We start from the raw sequence: 14163 nt of genomic DNA, 5'->3' as shown, positions 1-14163 counted from the left end.
GGTCCTGTTTTCAATACAAACCTTTTGGAGCAATTTCTTCAGAGATGTGCAGTGTCAAATATTTGGCAAATCACTTTCTTGCTACAGTTAGCAAATCAACAACAAGCAAATATTGAACTTGGCTTGTTATATTATTCAATAAAACTATTTGGGGAGAAAAGGCAATTTAAAAAAATCTGTGGTAATGCATTTTCCATCATAAACCAGAGTGTCCTGATGCCATTGCAGTGCCATCAAATGGGATAGAGGTTGCTGAGTTTCCAACGTGTCTGAGAAGTCAGACCATTTCCCACCCAATTTAATTGGCATAGAATATTGCTTATATAAGCTTATTTTATTTTTAATTATTGTCTTGTTCATTGACACCAAAGAACCAAATTTATAATACTTTAGTCTTGAACATCAATTTGTGTTCTTATGGCTAATTACCCTGCTAAAGGTGGGCAGGGACAGAGCTGTAAGTGAGTTTCTGCCTGCCCTTTTCTTCCGGTTTCCCCCCTCGCCACTTTCATGAAATTAGGCCAAGGGCCATGAATTGCCTACCCCTGGTGCAGGCATGGGTGTGATGGGACGCTTCAAGCTTTTCCTCTTGGTAGGCCATGTTGCAGAATAAATAGCTTTTCCTGTTCAGCACACAGCCTGCAGTCCTATGCAGAACATAATAGATGAACCACACTCTGTCTCTTAAGAAGCATAGGAAAAAGAAAGAATAGAAACCCTGCCCAATAAATAGTTGCTGATGTATAATATTCAGAAGAATTCCTTGTCAAGCCTGAATCCAGAGAGGCTCAATTGGACATATCACAATGGCCTTTACATCTCAAGAACTTTGACAAGCTGAAAGTGAGGACAGCATGCTACACACTCCTTCCTTCTGGGTGCAATCTCTTAAGGAGAGTGATTGGCGAGTGTGTAAGGATGGGCTTCATCAATTAGAACAAGCCTCCCAGCCCTTCTTCTATGAAGTGGTGGTCTGGGTCTGCTGCATCCTCCATGTTGAGAAGACTGCACAGTGGCACACTGGACCCCAAAGTGCCTGGGGGTCTAATTGTGTGCATTGAGCAAGCCACATGCATATGAATATGAACCAGAAAGAAGATTGGGTACTTTCTGGGTGAGCTGTGCAGCCAGGACCTGCATCTGGATGCTATGTGTGCACCTGGGCTCGTTGCCGAGAGTGGCAGATCAGAAGCAGGAGCTTTGGCAAGTGTGATCTGGGGTCATGGGAGAGAAGGACAGTGCTGGATGCCTAGTGGCAATATGACAACAGCAAGTATGAGACTTCTCTCAGGAGGGTGATCTTCCCCTTGGAGAAGCTGCTGACATCCTACAAGCGACGGGGGCCACCAGGTGGCGCATTGGAAGATGGCCGACAATAACATCTCTCCGACCCACACGAGGTAATTAAGAGGCTGCTATGGGACGTATGCAGCCTTCCCGCCCCCCCCCCAAGGAGATGGGGGGGGACTGCCTTGCCAGCGGTGTCCATAATTCACCCCTGGATTCGAAAGAAGGGGGTGCGGACACTTGGCACAAGCCCTCGGGTGAAGTCGGCTCTTCCTGACGCTGTCTCCAATCAGCGCACTGGTTCGCTTTAGCTCGAAATATATAATTGGAAATATAAAATTGGAAAGAAGCTAAAGCACATACATCAAGTGAAGATCGGGAGTAAAGACTGCTGATTAATGGATCTCTGTGAGCGGAGCGACGGACGGGACAAATAAATCAAGTGATGAATCACCATTAAGAGACTGGTATGTTTGGAGTGAAACGGAAAGGGGGTGGAGGAAATAACTTTTCTTTTTTTTGCCTTATGTGAGTATTAATAAACCTCCACCCCAGAGAGAAGAATCATTGCAATTTATTAATCACAAGCAGGAATTCAAGAACTGTGTGGAGTGAATTATTGATCAAAGAGGATTGGTAAACATCGGAGAATGGAGGAAAGTTTTATGACACAGTTTTAAATGGCGTCTTGCCAAGACAGGCTTGCCTAAGAAGGACGGGGGGAGGAAGACCAGGGTCATCGGAGTGTGAATGGTGATCGGAATGTGATCTAGACCTGGCAGAGCCCTCTGAGATATGCTTGGCAAGCCTGGGAAAATCAACGGACAGACTGAGGGAAAGTTTTTTACGGAGGTGTGGAAATGGCGTCTGTCCTTATGTGATATGATTTTTGGAGAGTGTAAAACCCACACAGAGGATGTTTGTTTTCAACCCGCTTGTGAAGATTATCAGAGATCGCAAAGAAAGGAGTATATGATAACAACAAGAAGATGAGGAAAGTAATAAAGAGACTATCTGGACAGAACTGGATAGAACTGTCTAATTAAAGCAGCAATATAAGTGATGCTTGGACCCCTGTTCAGAGCTTGAAGTATGGGTACCCCCAACAAAAATTTAAAAATCTGGCTGTATAATTTGGAACTAATGTGATTTGGAAATAATGTGATTTGATTGGCCTGCTAATAAAAATTATATTAAAAAAAAAAACATCCTGCAAGCGACTGTTTATGAAGGACAATGCAGTGAACGCCGTTTGTTATGGTGAAAAGAGCATGTGACCTGGCCTGCTGTGGTGTGAAGACAGCCTCAAAGTCCATAAGAAAGTTGTTATCAGCACAAAAGGAGAGGCCATTTGGACAGCCAGTACCTTGATGACAACTGCAGTACTTGCAGTCATGGAGTTATGCCAAAAATCAAGCATGTGATAATGGAAAGACACCTACGCTCACAAGTGGGTGCTTGTCCTGAAAGCTGCCCAGAAGACGATGATGATCAAGGCGAGTCTTATTGGACACTCACAGCAAGCCCCATGAGAAAAATCCCCAGGCCTGGAAGTATAACTATGTGGGTTGCTGGAAAGGAAAGCGTAAAAGAAGTCGTCCCAGTGGAGCCAGACAAAGAAGGTCATGGAGAGTGTTGTAGAACACGGAGCAGCAGCCTCATCTACCTCAGACTCTTCAGAGCTACAAGCAGAAATCAAGGAAGAAGAAGAAAGAGACGATAGAATCAGAGCTTGCTGAGAGTGGCGGGAAGCTAGTTGAAATGGACAGTGGCACAAATGTGAAGAAGAAGAAGAAGAAGAAGAAGAAGAAGAAGAAGAAGAAGAAGAAGAAGAAGAAGAAGAAGAAACAGCTCAGAGTAACCTGTGAGAACCACCCTGCCCAGGCAGCCTGAACCAGCCTGAGGAAGAGGAGTCTGAAAGCCCAATCCGTTGCAAGTGCAGAAAAGGCAGCTTTCCAATAACTCTGAAAAATACTCTCTTTACCAAGTTTCTGGATCTTACAGTTACATATGATTTCAGCATGTAAGTAATAGCTATTGACATCTCAAAAGATTTTCAGTCAACTCATCATAGAACTGTAAAAGCATGGGGGGAAATGTAGGAGAAACCAGTTTTGCCTCCACTTTTAACCTTCCTAATGACTGGTGGAAACAGGATACATTATGCAAAGCAAACAATTTACAAATTAAACTTGCTTAATCAGTATGATTGTGCAGAATTCTGCTTTTCTTGTTGCTGAATGTGGACTATCTTGGGTGCTTGTTTTTAAGTGTGCATTGGTCTAAGTATATTTTTATGTTGTGAACCTTCCTGAGATCTGAGGATGAAGGGCAGTAAACAAATGTAATAAATAATAATCCTCTTTCTGGATTGTGGCTTTTCAAAATTAAGGAATGTGGCCATTCAGATAAATCTGTAATAGTAACATAAAATCAAAATGCAAGACCTGCTTCTGTAAAAGCTTTTTGTGACAGAGGTATGCTAACAAGTTGTGCTTTAGAAACCTGAATTATTATTGTTGTTATTATTTTCCCTTCAGGGCGAGTTATTGGCAAATTTCTCTTCTCTGGAGAGAAGGAAGTAGATCTGGCTGTGCAAAATGCACAGGCTGCCTTTAAAATATGGAGTCAGAAGTCAGGCATGGAACGGAGCACTGTCCTGCTGGAGGCTGCCAGGATAATCCGGGTATGTGTTAAAAATCACATGAGCCAGCCCAGCCTCCTCTCAGGCAGCGTTGGCTGCTTTCCAAGGGGATACCTTTTCAGCCATTGCCCACCAGTTTTGACTTGGCTTAATAACTCTAGTTTGTGGTTGCTGCTGGCCTCTCTCTTCTCCTGAGTTCTGTGCAATACTTGAAGAATGAGAGGAGATCTTGTGCAAGGTGTCAATAGAAGGAGAGGTTGCTAGAGAGGGAAGTGCATTTGTCCCTGGAAGCCAGATTTGTGGACTCTGGTTTGCAGTGCTGTGTCAATCACTAACCTATTAACAGCTCTAGGTAAGTAAAAGTCACCTTTGCTCAGATTGAAAGCCTTGGGGTGTCCTTGCCTTCCCAACCTTATCATACTGCTCAGAGCTGCTTTATATGACATGTGCTTGGAGGCCCTTGGATCATAGCTGCCGTTATGCCTCTGCCATATAGCCATTGCTTAATTCGCCAAAAAGAGTTAAGGTGGTTTTTATTCTTGTTGGCTGACTGCATTATTCTGAATTATTTGTACTTTAGTGGTATTTTGATATGTTTTAATGTTTGTTTTTATTTTGCATGTTGCTTAAAGGCTCATTGCAGGAGGTTGCTGGTAGTAAATAAGAGCAGTTCAAGAGAAAAGCCCTCTTGGTCCTGCCACGTCCTGCCGACACACACGTTACAGCTACTTGGAGTTGCATGTTTCCTCCATGGTGCCGCTCACCTTGTGGAATGTCCCCCCCCCCCACACACACACCCTGAGCATTCAGCAGGGGCCAAAAGTACTGCTATTTTACCAGCTACTAAAAATGTATCTGTTCATAGAGGCCTTCCTGTTGTACCGTATTTTTCGCCCTATAGGACGCACCGGCCCATAGGACGCACCTAGGTTTTTTGGGGGGGGGATAAAGAAAAAAATTATTTCCCCCCCCCCCAGGTGCGGGGCTGGGGCGGGGGAAGCCCGAGCTTCCCCCGCCCCCAGCCCCCAGAACAGGCTGCTATCCGCAAGCCTTCCCCCACCAGCCCCGACAAACTCTGGGAGTATTCCCCACCTCCCGCAGAAGCCGCACGCTCTTTAAAGGGGTTGCACGGCTTCTATTGGCTCTTCTAGCTTGGGGATGGCTGCGCGCAAAGGAAGGCTGTTCCCAAGCCAGAACAGCGAGACGGAGGGCTCCGTCTCGCTCTTCTAGCTTGAGGACGGCTGCGCGCAAAGCCTCTGCAGGGCAGCGGGGTGCTTTCACCCCGCTGTCCTCCAGAGGCTAGCAAGGCTGTTCCCAAGCCAGAACAGCGAGACGAAGGGCTCCGTCTCGCTCTTCTAGCTTGGGGACGGCTGCGCGCAAAGCCTCTGCAGGGCACCCGCAAAACCGGCAGAAGCCATGCGCTCTTTAAAAGGGCTGCACGGCTTCTCCTGGCTTTTCTGGGAGGTGGAGGGATTCCCTCGCAAAAGCCTGCAGAAGCCGCGCAACCCCTTTAAAGAGCGCACGGCTTCTGGCTTTTCTGGGAGGTGGGGGAATTCCCCCACCTTCCTGAAAAGCCCGCAGGCTGCCATCCGCAAGACCTGGGAGCCCGAGGGAAGTCGTGCCGGGCTCCCAAGGCTTGCGGATAGCTTCTTGAAGCCTGCATTCGCCCCATAGGACGCACACACATTTCCCCTTCATTTTTGGAGGGGAAAAAGTGCGTCCTATAGGGCGAAAAATACGGTACCTTTTTTTTGTTCCTTAGACACAGCAGATATAAATGTTTATAAATGTAGTGTTTTAGTGAATTGTCTTCAGTTATTATAGTTCACATTGCCTTGGCATGTTCTGCTTCAAAAGTGGTATATACATTATTTTAATAAATGAATGGCTAGAAATAGCTGATTATAGAGCACAAAGAAATATGCACAAATGTATATCACTTCGCAGTTCTAACTTTTTTGGCACAGACTTTCTTTTGGTGGAATATAAAGGAAGCTTGGGCAGCCACTTAATTCCAGTTCCACTTGCTGCTAGCATAGTTTGATTCATACTGTGTCTCTGTTGGGATTCTAGGAGCGAAGGGAAGAAATAGCTACCTTGGAAACAATCAATAATGGCAAATCCATAACTGAAGCCCGAATAGATATTGATACATCTTGGCAGTGTCTGCAGTATTATGCTGGCTTAGCTGGCTCCCTAGCAGGTGAGAGTCTGCAACTCCATTTGTTAGTTCTGTTCCATTAGCTCTGTATTTTTTCATTCTTCCCATGTCGTCTAATACACTCCTTGGAACAGTACAGAAGTCAAATGTGGGTAACAGCTTCAAGTCATGGGAGGAGCCTGAATGTTCAGACAGGAAACATTTGTTGTTTAGATAATATGGTTTGCTACTTTTTCCAGAATTCTTGTATTCCGCTTTATGCAGTGATGTCTGGAGTCCAGCTCTTCTACTGGGCATGAAAAATGGTTCCGTGTGTGCAGTGTTGTGTACTTGCTGAAACTAATATGACATCAGGTGGCTCAGCTACAAAGGAAAGAATCAGGATTACCACTTCCTCCTTTGCATCAGAAAGTTGGCCCTTTTTAAATGTGGTGCAACAAAAAAGGTGCCAAGTTTAAAGTGCAGTGACTTCTTGATGCAAAGGAAAAATTGGGAGTGCACTTAAAGCATTCTCAATCCTTCTTCCTTGTATCCACAGCTTGAGCTTTCTTGCACCTGTCATCACATATGATGGGCAAATTTTGCCCCAAACAACCTGCTGAGCCAACCTCTGAGACCTAGCAGGCCGAATAAGCAGGCTGGAGGTTCCCCATCACTAGTCTAATATTTAAAATGCATTATTTCTTCTTTTTAAAGCTGCAGAAAGAAACTTCACAGGCAGCCACAACCATCCAGGGCCCCTACAGAATGGTTCCATGCTGAATTTGTTAGGTTCCAGTGGGCACGTGGGGAGTTTCACTCTGTGGAATGGGGAGATGACTTGGGTGGTGGATGTATCAGCATATCCCAATATTTAGCTGCTGATAGATCACAGTGTTGAAAACCAGGTATCACCCAGCCCGCCCAGGTAGCCAATTCAGAGCCGAAAGCGTATCACAGAAAGCACCATGAGGGAATAAATGCAAAAACTATTAGGTTACAAAGCAAAACAGAACCCTTTCACCTCAAAAATACAGTTAAGGAAAACTACCAGTATAAAGAAACCTTTGGGAATTTGAGTATAGTGCTGGAAGATCATGCAGTGGCTAAAAATCAATATCTGCAGTCACTGGTGACCTTGAACCACGCAGGTGGTAAATTGGAGCAATTAAATAAAATATTTTTTCCTCAGGAAGAAGGTTGCACTCAGAATCCAAAGCAAAAAGCCATTCAAATGAACTCAAGGAATGGGGACTTATTTGCAATCCTTTTTATAATATAAAATGTGGGACGCGGGTGGCACTGTGGGTAAAACCTCAGCGCCTAGGACTTGCCGATCGCATGGTCGGCGGTTCGAATCCCCGCGGCAGGGTGCGCTCCCGTCGTTCGGTCCCAGCGCCTGCCAACCTAGCAGTTCGAAAGCACCTCCGGGTGCAAGTAGATAAATAGGGACCGCTTACCAGCGGGAAGGTAAACGGCGTTCCGTGTGCTGCGCTGGCTCGCCAGATGCAGCTTGTCACGCTGGCCACGTGACCTGGAAGTGCCTGCGGACAGCGCTGGCTCCCGGCCTCTAGAGTGAGATGAGCGCACAACCCTAGAGTCTGTCAAGACTGGCCCGTACGGGCAGGGGTACCTTTACCTTTACCTTTTATAATATAAAATATACCATACGTTTTATACTCTTTTTATTCTTACCTCTTTAAAATGTTTTGGTTTGGTTTGTTGTGGTTTTTACTTTGCAAGCCACTATGACCAGCTGTGGTGCTCCTGCTCATCTTGCTTTGTCCTTCCTGTCCAGGCCAGCACATCCAGCTTCCCGGCGGATCCTTTGCTTATACGAGAAGAGAACCTCTTGGAGTCTGTGTTGGAATAGGAGCCTGGAACTACCCTTTCCAGATTGCCTGCTGGAAGTCTGCCCCGGCTTTGGCCTGTGGTAAAAGAGATGCTCTATATGAGGAGTGAGAATGTGGGTGTCATCCCAACAGCTAGTACCAGGGGGTGGCTTTGTAGGGTGCCCATGCATGGAATAGGGAACAATACTCTGCAATATTATAAAGTCAAGTATATAAATGGCAGATGAAGAAGAGAGGTAAAGGGTAAAGGTAAAGGGGACCCCTGGCCATTAGGTCCAGTCGTGACCGACTCTGGGGTTGCAGCGCTCATCTCGCTTTATTGGCCGAGGGAGCCAGCGTACAGCTTCCGGGTCATGTGGCCGGCATGACTAAGCCACTTCTGGCAAACCAGAGCAGCACACAGAAACACCGTTTACCTTCCCGCCGGAGCGGTACCAATTTATCTACTTGCACTTTGACGTGCTTTCGAACTGCTAGGTTGGCAGAAGCAGGGACCGAGCAACAGGAGCTCACCCCGTCGCGGGGATTCGAACCGCCGACCTTCTGATCGGCAAGTCCTAGGCTCTGTGGTTTAACCCACAGCGCCACCCGCGTCCCCTGAAGGAGAGAGAACACATTAATGTGGATTGTGAGGCCACCAAATTAAGATGGGGATTTGCGGGATGAGCATTGTGGTAGCTCCATTTCTTGCTTCTGTCCCTAGTAGAAGCCTTTACTCAACAATCATGTTTGGACTGGGCATTCAGCTGGGATCAGAGAGGCCAAATCCATTGCCCACCCCAGCTTTCTCCTTTGCACCTCCAGATAGAGTTAATGCACAGCTGTTCTTTCCCCCTTGGCCCATGTGAATTGCCTAGGTAACGCCATGGTCTTCAAGCCTTCTCCCTTCACCCCTGTCTCCGCTGTGATGCTGGCAGAGATCTACCATGAGGCTGGAGTTCCTAAGGGGCTTTTCAATGTGGTGCAAGGTGGAGCTGCCACAGGCCAGTTCCTGTGCCAGCACCCGAATGTGGCCAAGGTCTCTTTCACCGGGAGCATTCCTACAGGAATCAAGGTACAGGACACCAATGCCGGCTGGCAATATTGAACTGCAAAGTTTAGCCCTCTGGCTTCCCAGGTGGTAAGTCTACAGGAGCGCAAGCATGCGATGCAAAGGCCAGTTTGGAGTACCTGGCATGCCTCTGGAGTGGGGAAGGCCAGCTGGAGAGGCCCCAGAGGGCAGGATAGGAGAAGTTTCTGTTTATGCCTTTGCCATTCGCTTCAGTCAAATCCCTTTGGGCTTTTGAATTGCTAGAGGACAGTGTGTTTTGAGCAAGCCGCAGATGTAAAGCATGTCAACACTGTACTTACAGTCGGAGCTTTCCATGTTGTATCCTTTGGGGAAAGCGCTAGCCTTTCACTGCCTGCCTTTCAATCCATGTTGCTGGAGAATTGTCTGGCAAGGACACATGAAAAGCAAGATGAAATTTCAGCCCTGAGTGGTTAAATCTATCATGTGTTACAAAATGCTTTTATGCATGGAAACAGAGTTGTGTTAGCGTAACATCACTGTAGGCTCATAATTGCTTGACATTTAATCCTGACTTATCACCAGAAAGTATCTTCCGTAAGCAAAAGATATAGATGCTTATTCAGCAGACTCCCAAATGAGGATGTCCCTTTTCACTTGTCTAGAGATTTTGCAGAGTTGTGATAGACTTGCTTGTGTTGCTCATACACCTTGTTCCATCTTTGCTTCAATAGATCATGGAGATGGCAGCCAAAGGGATCAAGCCAGTTACTCTGGAGTTGGGGGGCAAATCCCCCCTTATTATCTTCTCTGACTGTGTCCTGGAGAATGCTGTAAAAGGAGCTCTCATGGCCAACTTCCTCACACAAGGCGAGGTGTGGACCTCCTGAGGAGCTTGTTTATGTCTTGTCAGGGAAGTCCAAAGTTCAGTGGTAACATTCTTCTACAGCTGAAAAAGAAATCTGTCATTTCTAAATTACTGCAGCATGGAAGGCCTTGGTTTTTAAGATAAATGAGAATCTGATCTTGACATGAAAACAGATGCCTGTAAAGTCCCAACTATTTAGGGCGAGAGGCCAAGGCCTATCCCTTTCTTACTGGTGGGCCTGCTAGGTTCACGTTTGCCCCTTTGATGCAACTTGTTGTATTTAGTCCACTCTTGAACTTGAAGCCGTAAGGCTCCATCAAGAGTACTCATGTTGTAACTGTAAGTCAGACTTTCTTCAAGATACCACTAACAAGACTATAACGTTTGATTATATTTTTTACTGACATGGAGTTCCATTTGGATTTTGGGCCATAGACACCCAAATGTCTCAGGCCATTTCTGCTTTGCTTTATGCCGTAGTTCACTCTTGTCTGCTCTTTATATTTTCCCCACATGGTGGCACTGAGGGTTCTAAGAAAATCTTTCTGCTCTACTTCCCAACAAACTTTTTTCTTATCTCATTCAAGGGAGGGCAGCTCCAGTTTTTCTGGTGGGCTAGATTCTCAATATTCAGAGGACACATAAGAAGACACTTCAGTGCTATTCTTATATTCTAACATTTGTTTGCTATGCAAAAAGTGGCACTACAGCTCACACTCTTGTACTGTATGGAAGAGTCTGATTTTCTCCATTCCCAGGAGATTTAAAATCAGTGCCAAAGATCCAGTGAGCAGGTGGCTCATTGTGGCTACCAGAGCCAGCAAGCAAGGTGTGGTTGGTTGGTTGGTTGGTTGGTTGGTTGGTTGGTTGGTACTTTCTTAGATCTCTCTCTGTGCCTCAGGTTTGTTGCAATGGCACTCGGGTGTTTGTGCAAAGCGAGATACTGAATTCCTTCACCAAGGAAGTCATGAAACAGACACAGAATATCAAAATTGGCGACCCCCTGCTGGAAGACACACGGATGGGAGCACTTATCAACCACTCCCACCTGGAGAAGGTGTTGAGCTTTGTTAAACAAGCAAAGGATCAGGTGAGAGTCATGAAGTATATCAGATAGCTTCTCTTCACCCCAAGAACATCATACAGACACCATATTCTGTGCTCACAACAAAGGCTGTGCCTGGCAAGGCATACATGGAATTTTGATATATATGAAGTTGTGTTCCCCTCTTTTGCTAGGTTCTGAGGGACTACATCTGAACAGTTCCTGATAACTTACAGGAAAGTTGACTTCGTGGGATGTGCTGTCAGTGTTGTACCTCCCCATAAGTAGCAACAATAGATTCAGCCATTCATGTCAAGCAAATAAATAGGGCTCTTTTGCAGGGGTGGCCATGCTGTCAGTTCTCTGCTTATGGATCTAGCAGGTCGCTTCAGATCTGTTGGAGTACATTCTCCCTGCAAGATTAAAGGTTATGAAATCCAGAGTCAACATAAGCCCAAGGAATTCGAGACCATTTGACCATTCACATTTAAGGACTTTGTCCCTCAATTGTACTTTGCCTTCTGGCAAGGGTTATGACTTTTGTTTGCATGGTGCTCAGATTATCTCTTTTCAAGACTGAATAATGCTGTCAGTTGCAAAAGAACCCTATGGAGACTAGGATGGACTGGTCAAAGGACTATAAATAGAGGGCACTGTCCAGCAAAGTAGTTCTGTTATTGCAGCAACTTCTGTCCCTTCCCTTCCCTCTCCTCTCCCTAAATCTGTTCTGGGAGTTGCCCAACCCTCTGGAGCATATTTGGGGAGGCTGTGTAAGGAGGGGGGCAAGAGGGAAAGAGACGGAGAGGGGAAATTCCATTGCACAAACGGAAACCCATGGCTAACGCAACAACTTCACTGGATGCTTCCCATAGTTTCCTTTTAAGGAGTCTAATGGTTTGCTCTGGACATTTTGCATTTACAGGGCGCAGTGGTGCTGTGTGGAGGAGAAGCCTATGTGCCAGATGACCCTAAGTTGAGTGGTGGCTTTTACATGTCTCCCTGTGTGCTAGGTATGAACCCCATTATTGGTTGATTCTCCAACATGGTCAGTACCATGTTGGTGCTGAAGGGGATGGAAGATGAGCACAGTGCACAGATTTGTATGGCATTTTTAGCTGAAGAAATTGGCTTCCTTATAATCTTTCCTGAGGTTGAGAAAGGATGGTGGCCCCTTTCATTGTTCTGCAGGCGCCTAATGCTATGATCTGAACTACATGATCAGATGATTCGTTTGGGATGGTACTCAAGGTCCACATGTTTGAATGTTCTGTACTATAAATAACCTCCTGTGCAGAGAAGTAATTTCTTCTCCTTACATAGTAGTTTTATTTATGCAGGAAGCTTTCATATTTAGAGTATTGAGGGTGCAGTAAATAATTCAGTTGTCAGGCACTGAGCTCCTGTCCACACTTTACTTGGAAGCAAGTCCTGTTGTACAAAGTGGAATTTATTTTCAAATAAACTTGCATAGATTTATAGGCTGATAGTTTGTCCAGATCTAAAGCAACAAGCAGGTAGTTCTGAAATCCCAATTTGTTTCATAACTGCAGAATAACTGGGTGGGAGAATCTGTTTCTTCCTCACTTGTGCATTCAGAACAGTTGCATACCTATTTAATATTATTTGATCACTTCTGTGTTGCTCTCAGGAAACTGTAATGACAACATGACATGTGTACAAGAGGAGATTTTTGGACCTGTCATGTCCATCCTGCCCTTTGACACCGAAGAGGAAGTCCTAGAAAGAGCCAACAGCACTCGTTTTGGCCTGGCAGGAGGTGTCTTTACCAGGTACCATCAAGGAAGGGCATAGGTTTCAGGAAGGGAGATGGAAAATGAAACGGGCCAGACTGGACAGTAAATGGGGCTGCCTGCTCTGTAATGTGGCATCTGTGGAAGATGCAAGTTGGGAAGCAGCACATCAGCCCAGAGCATGATGGCAAATGCTTGCTGCCTCTGCTCAGTTGGAATTGTGTGCTATCCTCATCAGCTGGCATTCCTCCGAAGTGACAGCTGTGCCTAGTGGCATTTGGCCTACTCTAGCCTGTCCCATAGGAAGGCCAGGGAACACTGCAGGGTTTCTGGGCCTTGGGAGACACACTGGTGCTTCACCCCATCCTTCTGCTTCCTAGGGACATCCAGCGGGCTCATCGAGTCGTGGCTGGTCTCCAGGCGGGGATGTGCTTCATCAACAACTACAACGTCAGCCCTGTGGAGCTGCCCTTCGGAGGATACAAGATGTCAGGTGAGCTGCTCAGCTGGTGGCAACAGTGCTGGGCTTTGGTTCTCAGCATATTACGTACCAGTTGGCAAAAGGGAATGGAAATATTAGCCAAGCTTGGGTTGTGGACCAAGAGAGTTGCAGCCTTCCAGAGGAATGTGGTGCTCGCCAAGAATCCTGATGTCATTTAGTTCCTCTGGCTTAAGGTCGTTCTGGGTGTTGGCCATACAGCCTGCCTGAAACAGTTGGAGATACATACATCTGTTGTTTGCAGTGCTCACCCTGTGAGAAAGGACATGCACATGCTAACTCCAGCTTTTAGGTTCACCTGTACATCCACTTAAGTAAGGAAGTCCCTTCCCTTGGGTCCTTTGCATTCTCACAGGTAAGTTGCCAGCAAGCTTACTTCTGAAACCTTCACAAGGAAAAACATATTTTTAAGAGCAAATAGTGGCATCAGATGCTATGTTCTCCATTCCATGGTGCAATTCCTGCCATGCAGTTTTCCAGAGTTCTTCTCACAGGGAGCCATAGAGTTGCAGTCTTACCATGGACCTCTCTCTTGCAGGGTTTGGCCGAGAGAATGGTGAAGCAGCAATAGAATATTACTCTCAGCTGAAGACTGTCTGCGTGGAGATGGGCAACGTGGAAACATTGTTCTAATGGCCTGTTCTTGTCCATTTATTCCAGCTAACACTCGACTGAAGTGCTGTGTGCCATGGGGGGAGGGGGGCTGGAGTGTGTGTTGCTCTTGCTGCCCCTCTCTTTCTTTGAATTCCCTTATTCTACTCTGCTTCCTTGAAATAATTCACGGTGAAGATAGGAGAAAATGTTCCTATCCACCAGTTCTCACATTCTGCCTCTTGCCTAATTTTCTGACTTTAGGAGCAGTGCATGCCAAAAACCACCTGCTCCCATTTAGAGGGGCTGTGACAACATATCTGCTTGCGAGCTCTCTATTTTAGCTGCCACGTAACTAGACATCTACTACCGCAATGAAGGTAGATCATATATATCTGCTACCTTTTCTAATCTGGCACTTTTGTACACAGTTTTCTGAGCAAATAAAAGAGCTGCTATTTCAGTATTAATTGCAA

At 46.0% G+C, this 14163-nt stretch overlaps 1 protein-coding gene across 5 annotated transcripts in view; it reads left to right on the top strand.

The window, feature by feature from the left end:
• Window positions 1-14163, top strand: part of ALDH9A1 (aldehyde dehydrogenase 9 family member A1) — a 25702-nt gene extending 11539 nt beyond the window's left edge. For 4 of the 5 annotated variants that reach the window (XM_083621418.1, XM_083621420.1, XM_083621417.1 and 1 more), the window contains exons 3-12: window positions 3828-3973; window positions 6005-6134; window positions 7870-8004; window positions 8782-8978; window positions 9668-9808; window positions 10703-10891; window positions 11769-11856; window positions 12495-12636; window positions 12978-13090; window positions 13635-14163. In XM_083621418.1, the coding sequence (XP_083477544.1) occupies window positions 3828-3973; window positions 6005-6134; window positions 7870-8004; window positions 8782-8978; window positions 9668-9808; window positions 10703-10891; window positions 11769-11856; window positions 12495-12636; window positions 12978-13090; window positions 13635-13729 (1376 nt within the window). In that variant the 3' untranslated portion in view covers window positions 13730-14163. Of the gene's footprint in view, window positions 1-1259; window positions 3311-3827; window positions 3974-6004; window positions 6135-7869; window positions 8005-8781; window positions 8979-9667; window positions 9809-10702; window positions 10892-11768; window positions 11857-12494; window positions 12637-12977; window positions 13091-13634 lie in introns of those variants that run through there. The other variant, XM_083621421.1, reaches the window with a different exon arrangement.

Source organism: Podarcis filfolensis, assembly GCF_964270895.1.
Source record: "Podarcis filfolensis genome assembly, chromosome: 6".
NCBI classification, from domain to species: domain Eukaryota; kingdom Metazoa; phylum Chordata; class Lepidosauria; order Squamata; family Lacertidae; genus Podarcis; species Podarcis filfolensis.
Note: the sequence above shows the minus strand (reverse complement) of the source record. Positions and strands in the feature narration are given on the sequence as shown.